This window comes from Phoenix dactylifera, chromosome 14, assembly GCF_009389715.1.
Source record: "Phoenix dactylifera cultivar Barhee BC4 chromosome 14, palm_55x_up_171113_PBpolish2nd_filt_p, whole genome shotgun sequence".
Classification (NCBI taxonomy): domain Eukaryota; kingdom Viridiplantae; phylum Streptophyta; class Magnoliopsida; order Arecales; family Arecaceae; genus Phoenix; species Phoenix dactylifera.
In genome coordinates this window covers 16348558-16363205 of record NC_052405.1, presented here as the reverse complement: position 1 = coordinate 16363205, position 14648 = coordinate 16348558, and the positions used below count along the sequence as shown (strand labels likewise).

The 14648-nt window shown below is 39.5% G+C and overlaps 1 protein-coding gene across 1 annotated transcript; it reads right to left on the bottom strand.

The window, feature by feature from the left end:
• Positions 1-4389: 4389 nt before the first annotated feature.
• Positions 4390-6927, bottom strand: LOC103701550 (exocyst complex component EXO70B1). Its single transcript, XM_008783666.4, has one exon. The coding sequence runs from the start codon at positions 6691-6693 to the stop codon at positions 4645-4647; it is 2049 nt and encodes a 682-aa protein (XP_008781888.1). The 5' UTR covers positions 6694-6927; the 3' UTR covers positions 4390-4644.
• Between the last annotated feature and the right edge of the window lie 7721 nt (positions 6928-14648).

Sequence of the window (14648 nt, the reverse complement as noted above, 5' to 3'; positions counted from 1 at the left end):
GAATAGATAGAAAAAAAGAACAGGGTCTCACCAAGTCAGGTCCTGGTTTGGATCACAGGTTGACCCAACCTATTAGGAAGCCTAAGATACAGCAACATCCAAGAACCGACAATGATTAACAAACTAAATCCAACCATCACGTGTCTATCGAATGCCAGAACCTGTTTCAAGTGATGAGAACAACCTGACCTAACCAAATCTTTTGCTTGATCTAAGAGTCTCAGCTATTCCTTAGTACTAAACCAGGTCACAGAAGAACGAAGTGTCACAGCTTTAAAACTTCATGGTAACGGTGTTGGAATTCCCAAGTCTGATTTGCTAATGTCCTGTTTGGACGCTGGAGCATTTCATCTGGCAATAAAAGATGCCTGGCAGATAAGAATTACTAGAGAGAAAATTAGGATCTCACATTTCGAAGCATGTATTAGCTTCTCATCCTAACCTGTGGCAAGCCTGATTAGGATTCATGATTAAAACTTTTACTTGATTGAGGATGGAATGGTATAATCCTAGGTTTTAGCTGAATCCAATGCATGAATTTTGTTACTTCATAACTACTCAAGAAGTATTGTTATTCTATATAATAGGTAGGGGAGGCAAAAATTGAACTGACCCTGACAATTTCTAACATCTAATGCACTAGGCCATCTAACCTCTGGTACATCATGAATGTCTATGGATCTCTGTCACCAATTGAACCTAAATTTCTAAAGGGCTTTCTTTAAGTATCTTATCCAAGCATATATATTGGATAGTTTAGTCTGAAAGAGTAATTCAATCCTCAGAAACCATGAGCAACATATGTGCGACATCGATCAAACCATATCATGAAGACTGATCATATGGTAGAAAAGACAACACATACACAACTACCTATGATGTGGAGCAAAACAATTTGATCGCGGACTCGCTAAGAGCTAGTAAATTGCACTTTTGCTAGCATAACTTTGTGTAGGCGCTAGGCATTGTTTGCCTTTTTAGATTATTTTCACCAATATCGCATTCACATTTTTAATACGACTGACAAAATCGATTACAAGACATCGATCTTTTAACTTTTAATTTTTCACTAGATGGTCATTTACCACGCAACAAGGAGATGGATCAAAAAGTAGCAGTAATATGGTACATGCCCCTTAGCATGCAAGGGGTTCTCCATCTGGTCCTGTCTAACAACATGCTACTGCATTAAACAGCTGATGTAACACTAACAAAGAGCAAGACTTCAGAGACACAGTTCAAACTCCAACAATGGAAACATAGTCCAAAGTCTCGTGTTCTGTTTCTAGTTGCATAATTGCATATGGCAGCTTCTTGATAGTTACTCCAAGAGCATCTTTGTCCTTGTACCAAGACAAAGTTAGTCTTCCAAGAATAACAACTAGGGTTAGACAAACTAGGATAAAAAGATTTTGCTTCAACAGTCAAGCCCTGAACCCACTTATTCAAAATACTCTCAACCAATTCATCATCTCCTTCATTAAGAATCAACCTTTGATGAAGCCATATATGATGATCAATGTTTACCATCAGTACAACCTCGTCAGGTTTAAACACCCAGGGGACTTAAACTAACATCAAGCATCCTTCCTAAATTGGAAACCAACTGGCTATTGCATTTTTTAATTTCCATCTGTCAGTAATAAATACATCAACTATATTGTCAATCCACATATACAAAACAGTACCATTCTAGTAATACAAATTGGGTCCCCTCAACAGATTAATCTTCCCAATTAAATAAATCATATTTTCCTTGTTGTCTAATTGACACCCAAATTGAACATCAGACCAACATAAGTTCTTATTTTGTTCCTTTAGATGCATGTCCTAAGCCATTCCATCTGGCCCAGCAGTCTACAGAATCTTACCATTACCTCAGATGTTCTAACCATTATTCAAGGCAATCCATGGAGTTGTTACAGTTATATTACTAATATGCTTTGTATGAAGCAGTGGTCCACAATATCCTCATCAAACCCACAAATTAGACAAGCACCATAATTACATCAAATTTTAGATTCCATTTTCAGTGCTGGGATTCTTCACCAAAGCATACTTTTGGATCTTGATAGAGACAGGAAGCACTTTAGATGAATACAAAACAGTCCCTTGAGAGAGAACCTAGGATGCTAATCAATTACTAAACTAGGTGGTTAAAATGGTAAAGTCAAAAGTATTTGTTTTAGCTGTTTCCTTTAAGTATTGAAAAAAACAACACATTCTTTTATTGCATGAACTTGATCTCTCGGCATCTAGTTTCACATAATATCCTATTAAATGTTAACAAAAAAACCTTAAATGAGGACTAAGAATGATGGTCAACAGTTGATGTGTACTGATGACATAAGGCATTTGAGGGTGAACGGCACTAAAGTTGCATCACTCGAATAATGAAAAATGTTTAATGTTAAAGAAATGTATAAATTAAGATATTGAAAAGGATAATTCTCTTTTTATTATCAAGCAAAAAAGTTCTCATTTCCTTAGCCAAAAAAAAGGGGCCTCCTCTTGCTTGGTACATTATTTATTTCCCCAAAAGCTTTGAGGATATAATAATGATATTCTTCTCAGTAAATAGCTGAACTACCAATTGAGGATACCCATCAAACCTTTCAAGATCTCAGCATTTTTCCCCTACCAACAAGCATTTATGTGGTTTTTACAGGTCTAGGCACTTACGTATCACCTTCCTAATTCCCAATGTCTTCCTAAACCAAGTAATAAAAGCATGATTAAAATCTCTAGTAATTTCATTTTCTTAAAAGATCGGAGAATCATAAATTGTCAAGTATTGTACCCATTAATTGGCTCCTCAATAAATGAAGCTAGGAAAAGAAGAGTGAAACAAAGAGCATTCATTTAAAAGAAATATCAAATGCCTGTAGCCCAAGAAATGTATCCTCACAACCACATGTTTTACTCCATATAATGCAAAAGGCTTAGTATCCAGCCATGCGAGATTGGCATGAAGCCTCTAATCATTCCATTTAAGTGGCTAGGATTACACATGGCCATAGCCTTTCCCACCCTTTCCTAACAACTCAGAGCTCCCCTATCTTTTTAGACACTCCATCATAATTGACTACAGCCTCTTGCTCAAAACTTTTACTGTCTTTGTCCAGTAACCATGAACTGCACCAGCCAAGAGTAGGGAAACTCTTAAAAATCAAGTTGCATAAATAATAGAGAAAAATCTGTATTTGCCTGCATGTCACAACTACTCATTCTTCTCTCAATATGCATCACTCTACAAACAAATGCAGCATTAAGTTGAAATAGCATTTAATATGCTTGAGGCCTAGCATACATGAACCATGTCCTTTATAGCCTAAAAACAAACCATTTAAAACAAATGACCTGCTTTTATTATTATTGTTGCCTTGTTGCACACAGGAATCTGTTTACGTGTTTTCAAGGCACACATGGTGCAACAAACTATTTTTATTATATAATATCACACTTAATTATATTGTTCTGACAACATATGTGGATATACGTCTACTTAAGCATCAAATAAGCAAAGAGAAAGACTATGATATGAGAACATTATAAATATCTAACATCTAAGACTATAAACTTGTCCCTTGTTATAGGGACTAAGTCTCCTTATTACAAGGCACAGTACCTTGCTCATAGAAAAGGCAGCTCCTTGTTTCCTAAGCAGGTGTCTGATGGAAATTGCAAGGTTCTTGTATTTTAAGGATTGATTATAACAATGCAAAATCAAGGCCTAAGTCTGATACCAACCAAAACATGATATTTTTCCTTTTGTTGCATCTTGGTTTATAAAGAATCTAGAACTAGCCTAGGCAATCGTAGCACTAGGTGGTGGTTTGTGAAGTGACATGGATGAAAAAGAACAGGTTTTCATGCATATTTAGTGAAAAGTCATCCGATAACTAAAGAGTAAGCATTGAGGTAAATTAGAATCAAACTCATCTTAGCAGATACATTAGAGGTGCAACTTACAGATATAAACAAGGAGATCTTTGAGGAAAACAACTTCCTTGATATTTATAAAAGATAAATTGTCAAATTTAACGATCATCTTCAATTTCCTATCATACTCAATATCTTTCTGCGAAAAAATAAAAAATTATCTGCACAATACTTCATAATCATGCTGGAAGTTACAGAGATAAAAAGTCAATAATAATTGGTCTGCATGAAAAAAGGAAAACAAAATAAAAATTAACAACGAATATAAGCTCTGAACTTAAGAGCTGACCATGCAGCAAATCAGCACGCAAAAGAAGAAGAAAAAGAAAAGGAAAAAGAAAAGAAAAGACAAATCAGCATGTTTTGGCATGCAAAAGGTACTACTCATTTCCGACAAGCTATAAGCATAACCCCAAATGGCCCAAATACGAGTTCACTGTCTTCATGTAATGTAGCAAAATTCAGAAAGATTCTTCATTGAGAAGTAATATACAAATGTATTATCATTACAGCACATATCAGAAGTCAAGGAGGCAGTATTTATAATTCTGTAACTACATCATAACATAATACAGTAACTCAAAAAGAGCAGAAGATAGACATAAAGTTACCATGCTTACATTCAGTGAGGTACCTGAGTTCCGCAAAGCCAAGACCCTCATAAAAAGTAGAGCTTACCAGAGACGAGAATCCTGTCAGCAACTAAGGCTTTCTCCTTGGATGGTTTGCTGGCCCAGGCAACCCTTCAAACAATTCCAGCAGCAGATTCTCCAAATCCTCAGGAGTGTACTTTATGTACTTTGCTGCATGACGCCCCTCCAGTTGACCTCCAAACCTTCCCATAAATGCGCGGTATGCAGGGATGACCTTTTCCGATATAGATATTCTCAGTTCTTCTCTAAGCTGGGGATCCGGAACCTTCCAAGTTGCCTGGACCCTGTATATTTCTTCAAATGCCAAGTTAAAACTCTTGAACCTTTCCTTGAGAGCCATCTTGGAAACACTATTAGAGCTCCCGCTCCCACTTCCAAATCCATCATCCTTTAGATAAGACAACACTTTGGTCCAGGAAGTTCTGAGGTAGCTCGTGTCATACTGCCGGATTTGGCCCCGTCTTTTACGTATCCAATGGTCTCCTAAAAGCCTCCGAAGCTCAGAATCCTTCACTTTCTGAACTATATAAAGTATATTGTTCATCAAAAATATGTACTGCATCGCAGCATCTTCATAAAGTTTCGATTTTTCTTCAAGATTAGACTCCAAATAAGAGATCAACAGCAGGAGACGCCTGCCCAATGGAGTCATACTCCCCAAATACCTGCTATCATCACTCTCACCCCATGCAGAACGATCCTGATCTGCACCACCCTCCATTCCACCGTCTTCCAGAAGCAAATTCAGTGCGTCACTATAGTCAACCAGCAGTCTCACATAATTCATCACATACCGTGTCAAGGGATGTATCTCACCGGACTGCATTGGCTTCCGAGATGACTCTCGCTGAACTGCATTCTCAAACTCCAAAAGAGTGCCCCTCACAGCATCTCCCAACCTCCTCAGAATCCCCTCAGCCTCGCCGCATATAAGCTCCCTCGAGTCTGCCGGGAACAAGGCCTGCAGGTCCGGCATCACATCAGCAAGAGCTTCATACATGTCCAGTATCCGGAAAAGCTTCTCCGATGACCGCTGACAGATAGTGATGGCATCCCCAAAGTTGAGCAGCTGCATGACACAACCCTTGGCGGTCTCTGCGAAGCACTGCTCCCTCAGCTCTTCACAGGAAGCGTAGATCTGGTCGCAGAGCCGCCTCTCCTCCATGAGAAGAACCCTGGCGACGATCTTAACAGCCTGAATCCACTTCTTCATCTTGTCATTGAGCATCCGCCACTCCATCCTCTGCACCTCCTCGATGCTCATCCGGTCGACACCGAGAATTATGAGGCACTCGTCGAGAATGTCACGCCGGACTGTGCAGTACACCTGGCGGAGCTCCCTCCCGTACTCGGCCCAGATCATGCGGTCGGCGATCTCTTTCAGGCTGGCAATGGCTTCCGGGCGGATCAGATCTACGCTGCGATCGTCCGAGAGGCTGCTTCCACTCCTGTCCTCGGGACTTCCCTCTTGCTGCTGTGGCTGCTGCTGTTCTTCTTCGACGGAGCCCTCCAAGTCCTCGATGTTCTCGCCGCTGTCGGAGGCGAAGGAGAGCGAGAGGCGGCGGATGGAGCCGTGGAGGCCGTCGGCGTTGAGGGGGACGGTGTTCTGGATCATGAGGTAACGGAACTCCTCCTCGAGGCGGAACATGGCGATCTGGAGCGCGCTCTCGGCGCGGTAGCGGAGGTCGCCGGCGGCGGAGGAGGGGGAGGAGGAGGGGGAAACCTGGGGGCCGGCGGCGAAGGAGATGACCTCGTCGACGGCGGCGAGGAAGTCGGCGATCTCCTCAGGTGGGGCCTCCCAGAGGAGGGAGTCGCAGGAGGAGGGGTCCCAGCGGAGGAGGACCTTCTCGGCGGCGTCGAGGCGGGCCTCGGCCTCGGAGGGCTCCGCATCGCCCGCGTCGCCGGCGGCGGCGGAGTGGGAGTCGTCGGTGGCGGGCGGGAAGAGGTCTTCGTTCATGACGGAGAGGCGGTTGTCGAAGCCGGAGAGGATGCGGATCATGTCCTCGGCGGCGTTCTTGGAGGTGGCGAGGCTCTTGACGATGTGCTGCGCCGCCGCGATCACCTTCTCCTGGCCGTCCACCCTTGCCGCCGCTGCCATGTGCCGCCTCCTCCGCCTCTGCGATCGGATAAACTCCGCCTTGGACTAGGGTTTTGCAGGGGTCCGACAACCGGATCGAAAAAGAGAAAGAGAGAGCGGGGGGCAAGAAAAGATTAGGGTTTGGATTAGGGGTAGGTTGGTGGAAGGGAGAAAGAGGAGAAAGATCGCGGATTCCACCGTCGAAGGAGTGCGATTTCTTTTTTGTCAGGCTTGAATGCTTCTTCGTTACGCCAAGTAGTGTCTCTCCCTCTCTTACCGTTGATTTATAATTTACTCCATGATTTTTACTGCGTTGCGAAAGATTTACCGCCCTTCCTCTCGATATATATATATATATATATGCCAAAGTTGACCACGTACACATCAGGTTAGACATGGGCCCAGCCCAAAGTTGTCGACTGAAGCAGGTTGTCGTTTGGGCCTGGACTAATAGAGTTTAGGTCAGGTTCAGGGTTTGATTTTTTTTTTTTTTTTTTTTTGGCAACAATTCAAAACCCTACTCAGAAAGAGCAGCACTCTCTTTTACAAATTTGCTCCAAAGACTCAGAAAGTAACGCTGCAAGTGGATTCGATTGATCCGTAATTCAACCTGATCCAACCCATTCAGGCCTGATCCAACCCGTTTTAAAGGATCCGTAGAGCCAATTCAAATTCTAAAATTAGACTCATTCTATTTTTTGGATTGAGTTTGAATTTACTAAATTCCGATCTAACCTAATTTGTTTGATTTCTGAGTTAATTTTAGATCTTCTGCTCAATAACACGACCTAATTTGAATTTGGTATACCGTTGGGACCCATAGGGGTGGTTAAGTCGTTTTCTACCCTCCCTACCTGACTCCATGACTCCATCTCTACTCTCTTCACTCCTGACTGAGTCCACATATGCTTCCATATTTGCCTCTTGCTTGATCTCCCAACTTCATCTAACAAAAGTTCATATGTATTTAATGCAGTCTCCACTGAGGAAGGCATAGGCTTCTTTTTTTTTGTTGCAGCTTCAGAGGGTACATAACCCTGTTACAGAAAGGAACAAAAAGGAACAGACACCTGATGAGACACTTCTATCATTAGCTCACTTCTTTCTTTGTATATGAATGTGACAACATAACTGTCTTCAGATAGAGAACTTGGTGTTGATAAGGCTACATGTCCGAACTGTGTTAATCCATGTGCTTGTTTGGAGTTTGTATTTGATTACACTATCAGCAACCAAATATTATGGAATTTTAGGCATATGATTTGCCCAGCAGAATCTTTTAAAGTTTAAAATCTCGTTTTTGTTGTGGGCGTGTTCATGAATCCTTTATATAAAATTCACTCAAATATTTAATCTTTCAAACAAGTTAAAGGAGATGGTTATTATGGAACCCAATCCGAACCTGGCCTAATTCCAAATTTTTTTGGTTTGGACGGGTTATACATCGATCTAACCCAACCCGAATGATCCGTTAGGTCAAAATTTTTGGTGTGGACCTGACGCGACCTAACTCAATTCTCTATTGGGTTGGGTTCGAATCCAACATTAAGATCCAAACAAGAAATCAAGTCGGATTGGGTCACTCATGCCCCAGTCTGATCTGACCTATTTGCATTCCTACTTGAAAGTCTTGTAGGAATGAAAATGGATCAGATATCAAACTATCCAAATCTATATCTTCTTTTGATTTAGCAAGTACACATGCATATTTGTATTTGTTTCAAATAAATTGGATATAAATTAAATATTGATAAATACAAGTAAGTCGGACAGTTAAACTCTATAGCTACCAAATCAAAAATATTGTTGAATGGAAGGTTCATTAAATTGATAAGTCACTTATTTTCCTTAAAAATTTATAAGAGCTATAAAAATTAAATAAGAATAAAAACAGATTCGGATATTCGGATATGGATAGGATAATTTTCCATTCATATCTATTTGTCATTGGTGGACTCATACATGTATAGATATCAGTCAGATGCTCAAATTTGTATCCATTTCAGATATAAAATAGATTCAAACAAAAATTATTCGATCCAATTTCACCCTAAAATACTGATTTATAAAGGCAGGCCATGGAAGAGAGATAGTTTTAGCCCACTAAAAGCCCATCGGACTGACAAATAAGAGACCCACTAAGTAGCCTCCATGAATCACCAACAATTCTAGAAAGGAGCAAGTGCCCATCTATTTCTATCCTCATACATCTTCTACCTATTCTAATTCACCATTTAATTGTCTCCTCTAGCCAGTGTATCCAAAGAAAAAAACCTGCAAGCAATATGGAAGCTTCTCCCTCTTAGCCAACAGCATTGATTATGATCAAGTTCATACCTAAATCTAATTTTTCATTCATGCCTTTGATTGTTCTCTTTTCTCTTAATATCATCATCAACAACAAGAAGAACAATGAATAACAACAACAACAACAACAATAACTGCTACTAATAATACTCCCTACGTCTTGACTAAACCCAGAATGTCTAGTGGTTTTGGCCGAATCACTTGCTGCACCCAACTAGTGGAGAGAATCGAAATCATATGGCTCCACCTCCTTGGAAAGGATCATATATATAACAAGAAATTGAGTGGAATATTGTAGGATTTGATCTTAAGCTCTTAGCCCAGACCATGGTTATTTTAGCACTATCATGGCTATTCCATGGTTATGGAATATATATTCACTGTTGACATATGAATCCACCACTATTTTAACCTAAAAGAAACTCCAAAACCCCTACTATACGTTTTATTGCTGCATTGTGCAGTTGCCTTTAACACTTATAACAACATTTAATGGCTTCTAATGACTAAATAATCTTATTACAAAAATTGCACACTAAATATTATTTTATACAATATTATTACAATTGAAAGCATAGTTCTGAAAATCTAATATAAAAATACAAAATTACATGCATAATAACAGTATCAGACCGCTATGTATATATGGAGTCCACAAAACAATGAAGCACTAAATTCATGAGCTAGAACCAAAATATTTACTCTACTAAATTCTAGATCATCTCATGCTTTTTGGCTGGACCAAGTCACAGAAAGTAGGTCAAGATTTTGGATCCAAGAAAGACCATGAAGAAATCCCTACTAAAGACACCACCTACAGGTACTGATACAGCTCTGGAAGCAAGGTCTAGTTCCAGATATGCTCCCTTGATGAGTGACCACTCCAAGGAGTCACAGATCCCTTACCAGATGGAAATCATGGTGTCATTGATGGCTACAATGGTATCAACTGGGACTAAGGAAGTGAAGGAGAAGAGGAAACGATCTCTGCCTAAACATCTGGAGATTCATCGAGCATCTAGGTTCGAGTCCCCACCTCAAACAAAGGCGTTGGTCTTAGAGGAATCTAGCTGCCAAGGTGCTAATATTTCAAAGCAGCAAAGTTCTTGTAAAGAGGTCAGGAAGCTAGTTGGAGTGGCTGTAGCAAGTCAATTGGCTATGTAACAACTTAGGATCTCACCCAAAATGGCTAGCCGGAAGTTACTATTTGGGTTCCTTGATCCTGTATAAATACCCAAGATCTACCCAGCGAATAACCAATGTGGAACTAAACACACGCTCGCACAGGTCCTCACATACTCCCCCCGTTCAAGCCTCAACGTCCTCATCAGGCTAAAGGTTCAAATCTATTCAAATCTAATCACAAACACCATGATCGGCCCGTGATCAGCCCCAATGGATCCGTGCTGCAGTGTCCTCTAGTCCACATAGGTTATGGACCAGGTCCGCTCTAATACCATTTGTAACAACTTAGGATCTCACCCAAAATGGCTAGCCGGAAGGTATTATTTGGGTTCCTTGATCCTGTATAAGTACCCAAGATCTACCCAGCGAATAACCAATGTGGGACTAAACACACGCCCGTACGGGTCCTCACAGACTATCTAGAGCCAATGGTGGAAGCTGCCCAGACTACTGATCAAGATAATAATTAAAACTCATAAAACCTATTTCATGCAACTGCAGCATAAGCTTGGATGCATCTCAGCTCATGAAGGTGGGTCCAAGCACATTTCAGAAAAGAAATCCTCGACTAATAGTAGAGTTGCGAAGTTGGATGTCAGTCTATTTTTGACATCTTGCACAGTTGATCAATCGCATCAAATAGTATCTAAATCATGAATATTTTAACATGCATGGAATTATATGGGAGCAGCAAAAGCCCCCTCTGTAAATTATACTAGATCTCTAATTCAGCAAAATAATTCTGATATTTGTTGCTTGTTGGAGACTAGACTTTCTGAACAAACTCTAAATTGAGTTCACAGGTTCATGGGACAGGTGTGGAACAGCTATATGATTTCTTATCTGGGCCTTTCTAGAGGTATAATTGTGACCTGGTGCAAGGAAATGGGTAGTATCAATTTCACACATGTAAATAGGTAGGTGGCATTTGGAATGATATCTTAGGACCATAAGCCTACATGGATCTTGGGGGCTGCCTTAGCTAGTACTTTGTAGGCTTGAGCATAGAGGACTATGGGTGGAAGCAAGGTCAGTTATGTCCTTAAAATTGCCATTAATTCTCATAGGGGACTTTAATTGCATAGTGAATGCTGAAGATAACAAGGGGGATGCCTTTTCATGTGGATCGGAATATCCGAGAGTTTAGGTTTTTCCTTCGTCGGACTGGTCTCATTGATCTAGGATTTCAAGGACTAAATTTCACTTGATGCAACAACAGACTACGTCTGGCTAGAGTTTGGGAAAGACTGGACCGTGCCTTTGCTTCAGATCACTAGCTAAGCCTTTTCTCATAATCTAAAGTTTCTCATCTTACCATATTTGCTTCGACCATTGCCCTATTATGTTATCTGTATCGAACAGTAATTCTCGAGGAGCCGTGCTCTTTAGTTTTAAGAAAATGTGGTCGTACACAGAAGGTATTCATGATGTCGTGTGACAAGCATGAAGCATGGCATTATGAAGGCAACACCAGAAGAGCTATCACATGGTAGAAGAGTCACATTGGTAATATATTTAGAAGGGAGAAGCAATTATATGATCAAATCTATCAACTACAAATGTTGAAAGGGCAGCAAGCTGGACTTACATAGCAACAACACTTGCATCTCCTGCCACTTCTACAGGTATACCATAAAAATCTCTACCTGCAAGAGATGTTTTGAAGACAAAAATCTCGAGCCACTTGGTTGAAGAAAGGGGATATGAACATATGATTTTTTTCATAGGTCCACCATTCTCCACTGATTGGCAGAATAGAATATCAATGTTATAGAATCATCATGGAGATAAGGTAGAAGATCAAAATTGAATTTGCAATCTATTACCTCACTATGTTCAACAACAATAGGCAAGTCAACTTGATGTGGAGGAAATGGATCTTCCTATGATTTCATCGATGGTCTCAGATGATCAAAATGATAATTTAACAAAATCCATGACAGCGGATGAAATCAAAGAAGCCATTAAAAGTATGAACCTATACAAGGCTCCTAGGCAGGATGGTTTTCCAATGTTCTTCTTTCAACATTTTTGGTATTTAATCAAACAAGAGGTAATTCAAGCCATTCAATATTTTTTTGGCCTTGCTATGATGCCCGAGTTATGGAAAAGAACCTACATCACCCTCATGCTGTGATGTCTGGCCACTCGAAGTTCTACCCAAACTCAAATCCATAGACTTCTTTCAACGAAAGAAAATAAAGGGGTTTGGAAATATCTCGGAATTCCTTTGTCAAGAAGACCTCTAAGCTTGGCGGATTTTATCTTTCTTAAGAAAAGGATGGCAGCTAGGATTGCAAACCGGCAATGGAAGGCTCTATCACTGGCACTACAAAAACACTTGCTTTTTTCTGGCGCTTTTTAAAACCTATACTGACGCTTATAAGCTTCGGTAATTTTTCCACCGATGTTTTTTAAAACGTCGCAAAAGCATCATCTATCCCTCTCTATTGCTTATCATGCATTCATGTGCTCATGGTTATCCTTAATAAGTTCGAAAAAAATATCGGGCTTTTCTTTGGGGCCACTCTATAGAACAAAGGGGCCTCCATCTTATTGCATGGGAAACTGTATGTACACCAAAGAATCAAGGAGGGATTGGAATACCTTCACTAGATAGTAGAAGGAAAGCCTTTTTATGTAAGCTAGCTGCCCAAATCATTACTAAGTCCAATTCCCTTTGGGCCAAAGTAGTTTCAACTAAGTATTGTTTTACTAGATCTTGGTCATCATCCTATATTAAACAACGATATTGTTCTACCATTTAGAAGAAATCTGTGATTGTGGGCCTATTATCTACGATCGATTTCCCTTAAAGATATATACATTTAAAGTGCCTGTGAGGGTCAAATTCTTTTGGTAGAAATTGTTATGAAATAAATTACCATGTAAAGATGTGTTAATTAGAAAGGGAATCACTGGTGATGAGCATATGTATTGTGAGTTATGTGGTTATTGGATGCTCTTTTGCTTCGAGTTGTTGGCGGCAGTTGAAATGTGCCTGGTCTTGTGAATATTCAGTGAGGATCCATGCGGGCTAATACCTTCCAGCTAGCCATTTTGGATGAAGTTCTGGATTGTTACATCTTCTGTCTGCAACTGAGTAAAGGAGTACTGAACTTAGCTAGCAATTGTAGCTTGGCTGATTTGGACAGCTCAAGATGAGAGGATCCTTCAAAAATATCACATAGTCCCCTACCTAGTTAGTAAGAAGTGCCTATTCCTATCTTTTGCACTTAGATACATACTGCAGAATCTCTAACTTATTTTCAAGACTCCGTTGAGGAACTGAGATAGCTGTTAGCTGCTTAACAATGGCAGCTCATCTAATCACAGTATGTTCTGACTGCCCCCTTCTTTGGAACCTTAAAAGTAAATTGTGATGCTGCTGTAACCACAAACAAAGCAGCTGCTAGATTTATAATTCGTGACGGCCATAGTACATCATACCAGCTCCAACCGGACATATACTGTAACATACTGGTTTGGTACCGGTAATCGGTACGGATGTCGGTGTGCCAAAAAAAATTCGTATCATACTGTACCGATACTGTGCTAGTGTAGCACCGGTACGGAATCCGGTACCGAGACGGCGAATCTTGGTGACAACAAGAGCTACTTTATAAGAGCTGGTGGCAAGGCTTTGTTGTCCTATTCAATTCCTTATGTCTCGTTGTTTGGATGGAGGCTTCATACTACTGTAATTAATTTTAAAGCTCCAGAAGTGTGGCTGGAATGTAACCCTATAATTGTAATATCTTGGATTGCTAATTTTCTGAAGGCACTGTGGCATTAGTTTGATCTATTATCTTCGATTTCTCATATCATACTTTAGTTATTCTACATACGTATAGCCTGAAGGCATTGTGATATCAGTTAATTTGAAGGTTTCTATTGCAATGGAGTGCTTGTTAAGGCTTTATTTGGCAAAACTTTTAGAGGGCTCGAAAGCACTTTTTGGCCTTCCAAAAGCACTTTTGGATAATATAGTGGTGTTTGATAAAAAATCGGAAAACTGTTTTGGCTTTGCCAAAATATTGAAAATGTCTACTCGAGAAAAACTCTATTTTGGAGCTTCTTCTGAAAAGTGTATTGTGACTAATGTCGGAAAACTATTTTGGTTTTAATAAAATTTTTTGATTACTAAAATACCCACCAACAAATCTCACGACTACATCTTATATCATGTCATACCATAATATATTATTATACTATAAATATAATAAAATATAATAATAAATTAGTATTATATTATAATAGGATAATATATTATATTATTCTAGTAATACATAATTATAGTATAATATATTCTTATATTTTAGTATAGGCATAATATAACATAATATTACAATCATAATTTTATATTATTATTATAGTATTAATTATATTATGATAGTGTAAGATATTTTTATTATAATAATATTATAATATACTATTAGTAATATAAAAGATAATATATAATATTATATTATATGAATATTTAA

Coding starts and splice junctions, on each gene's coding strand:
- LOC103701550 (XM_008783666.4), bottom strand. CDS start 6,693: ATGGCAGCGGCGGCAAGGGTGGACGGCCAGGAGAAGGTGATCGCGGCG.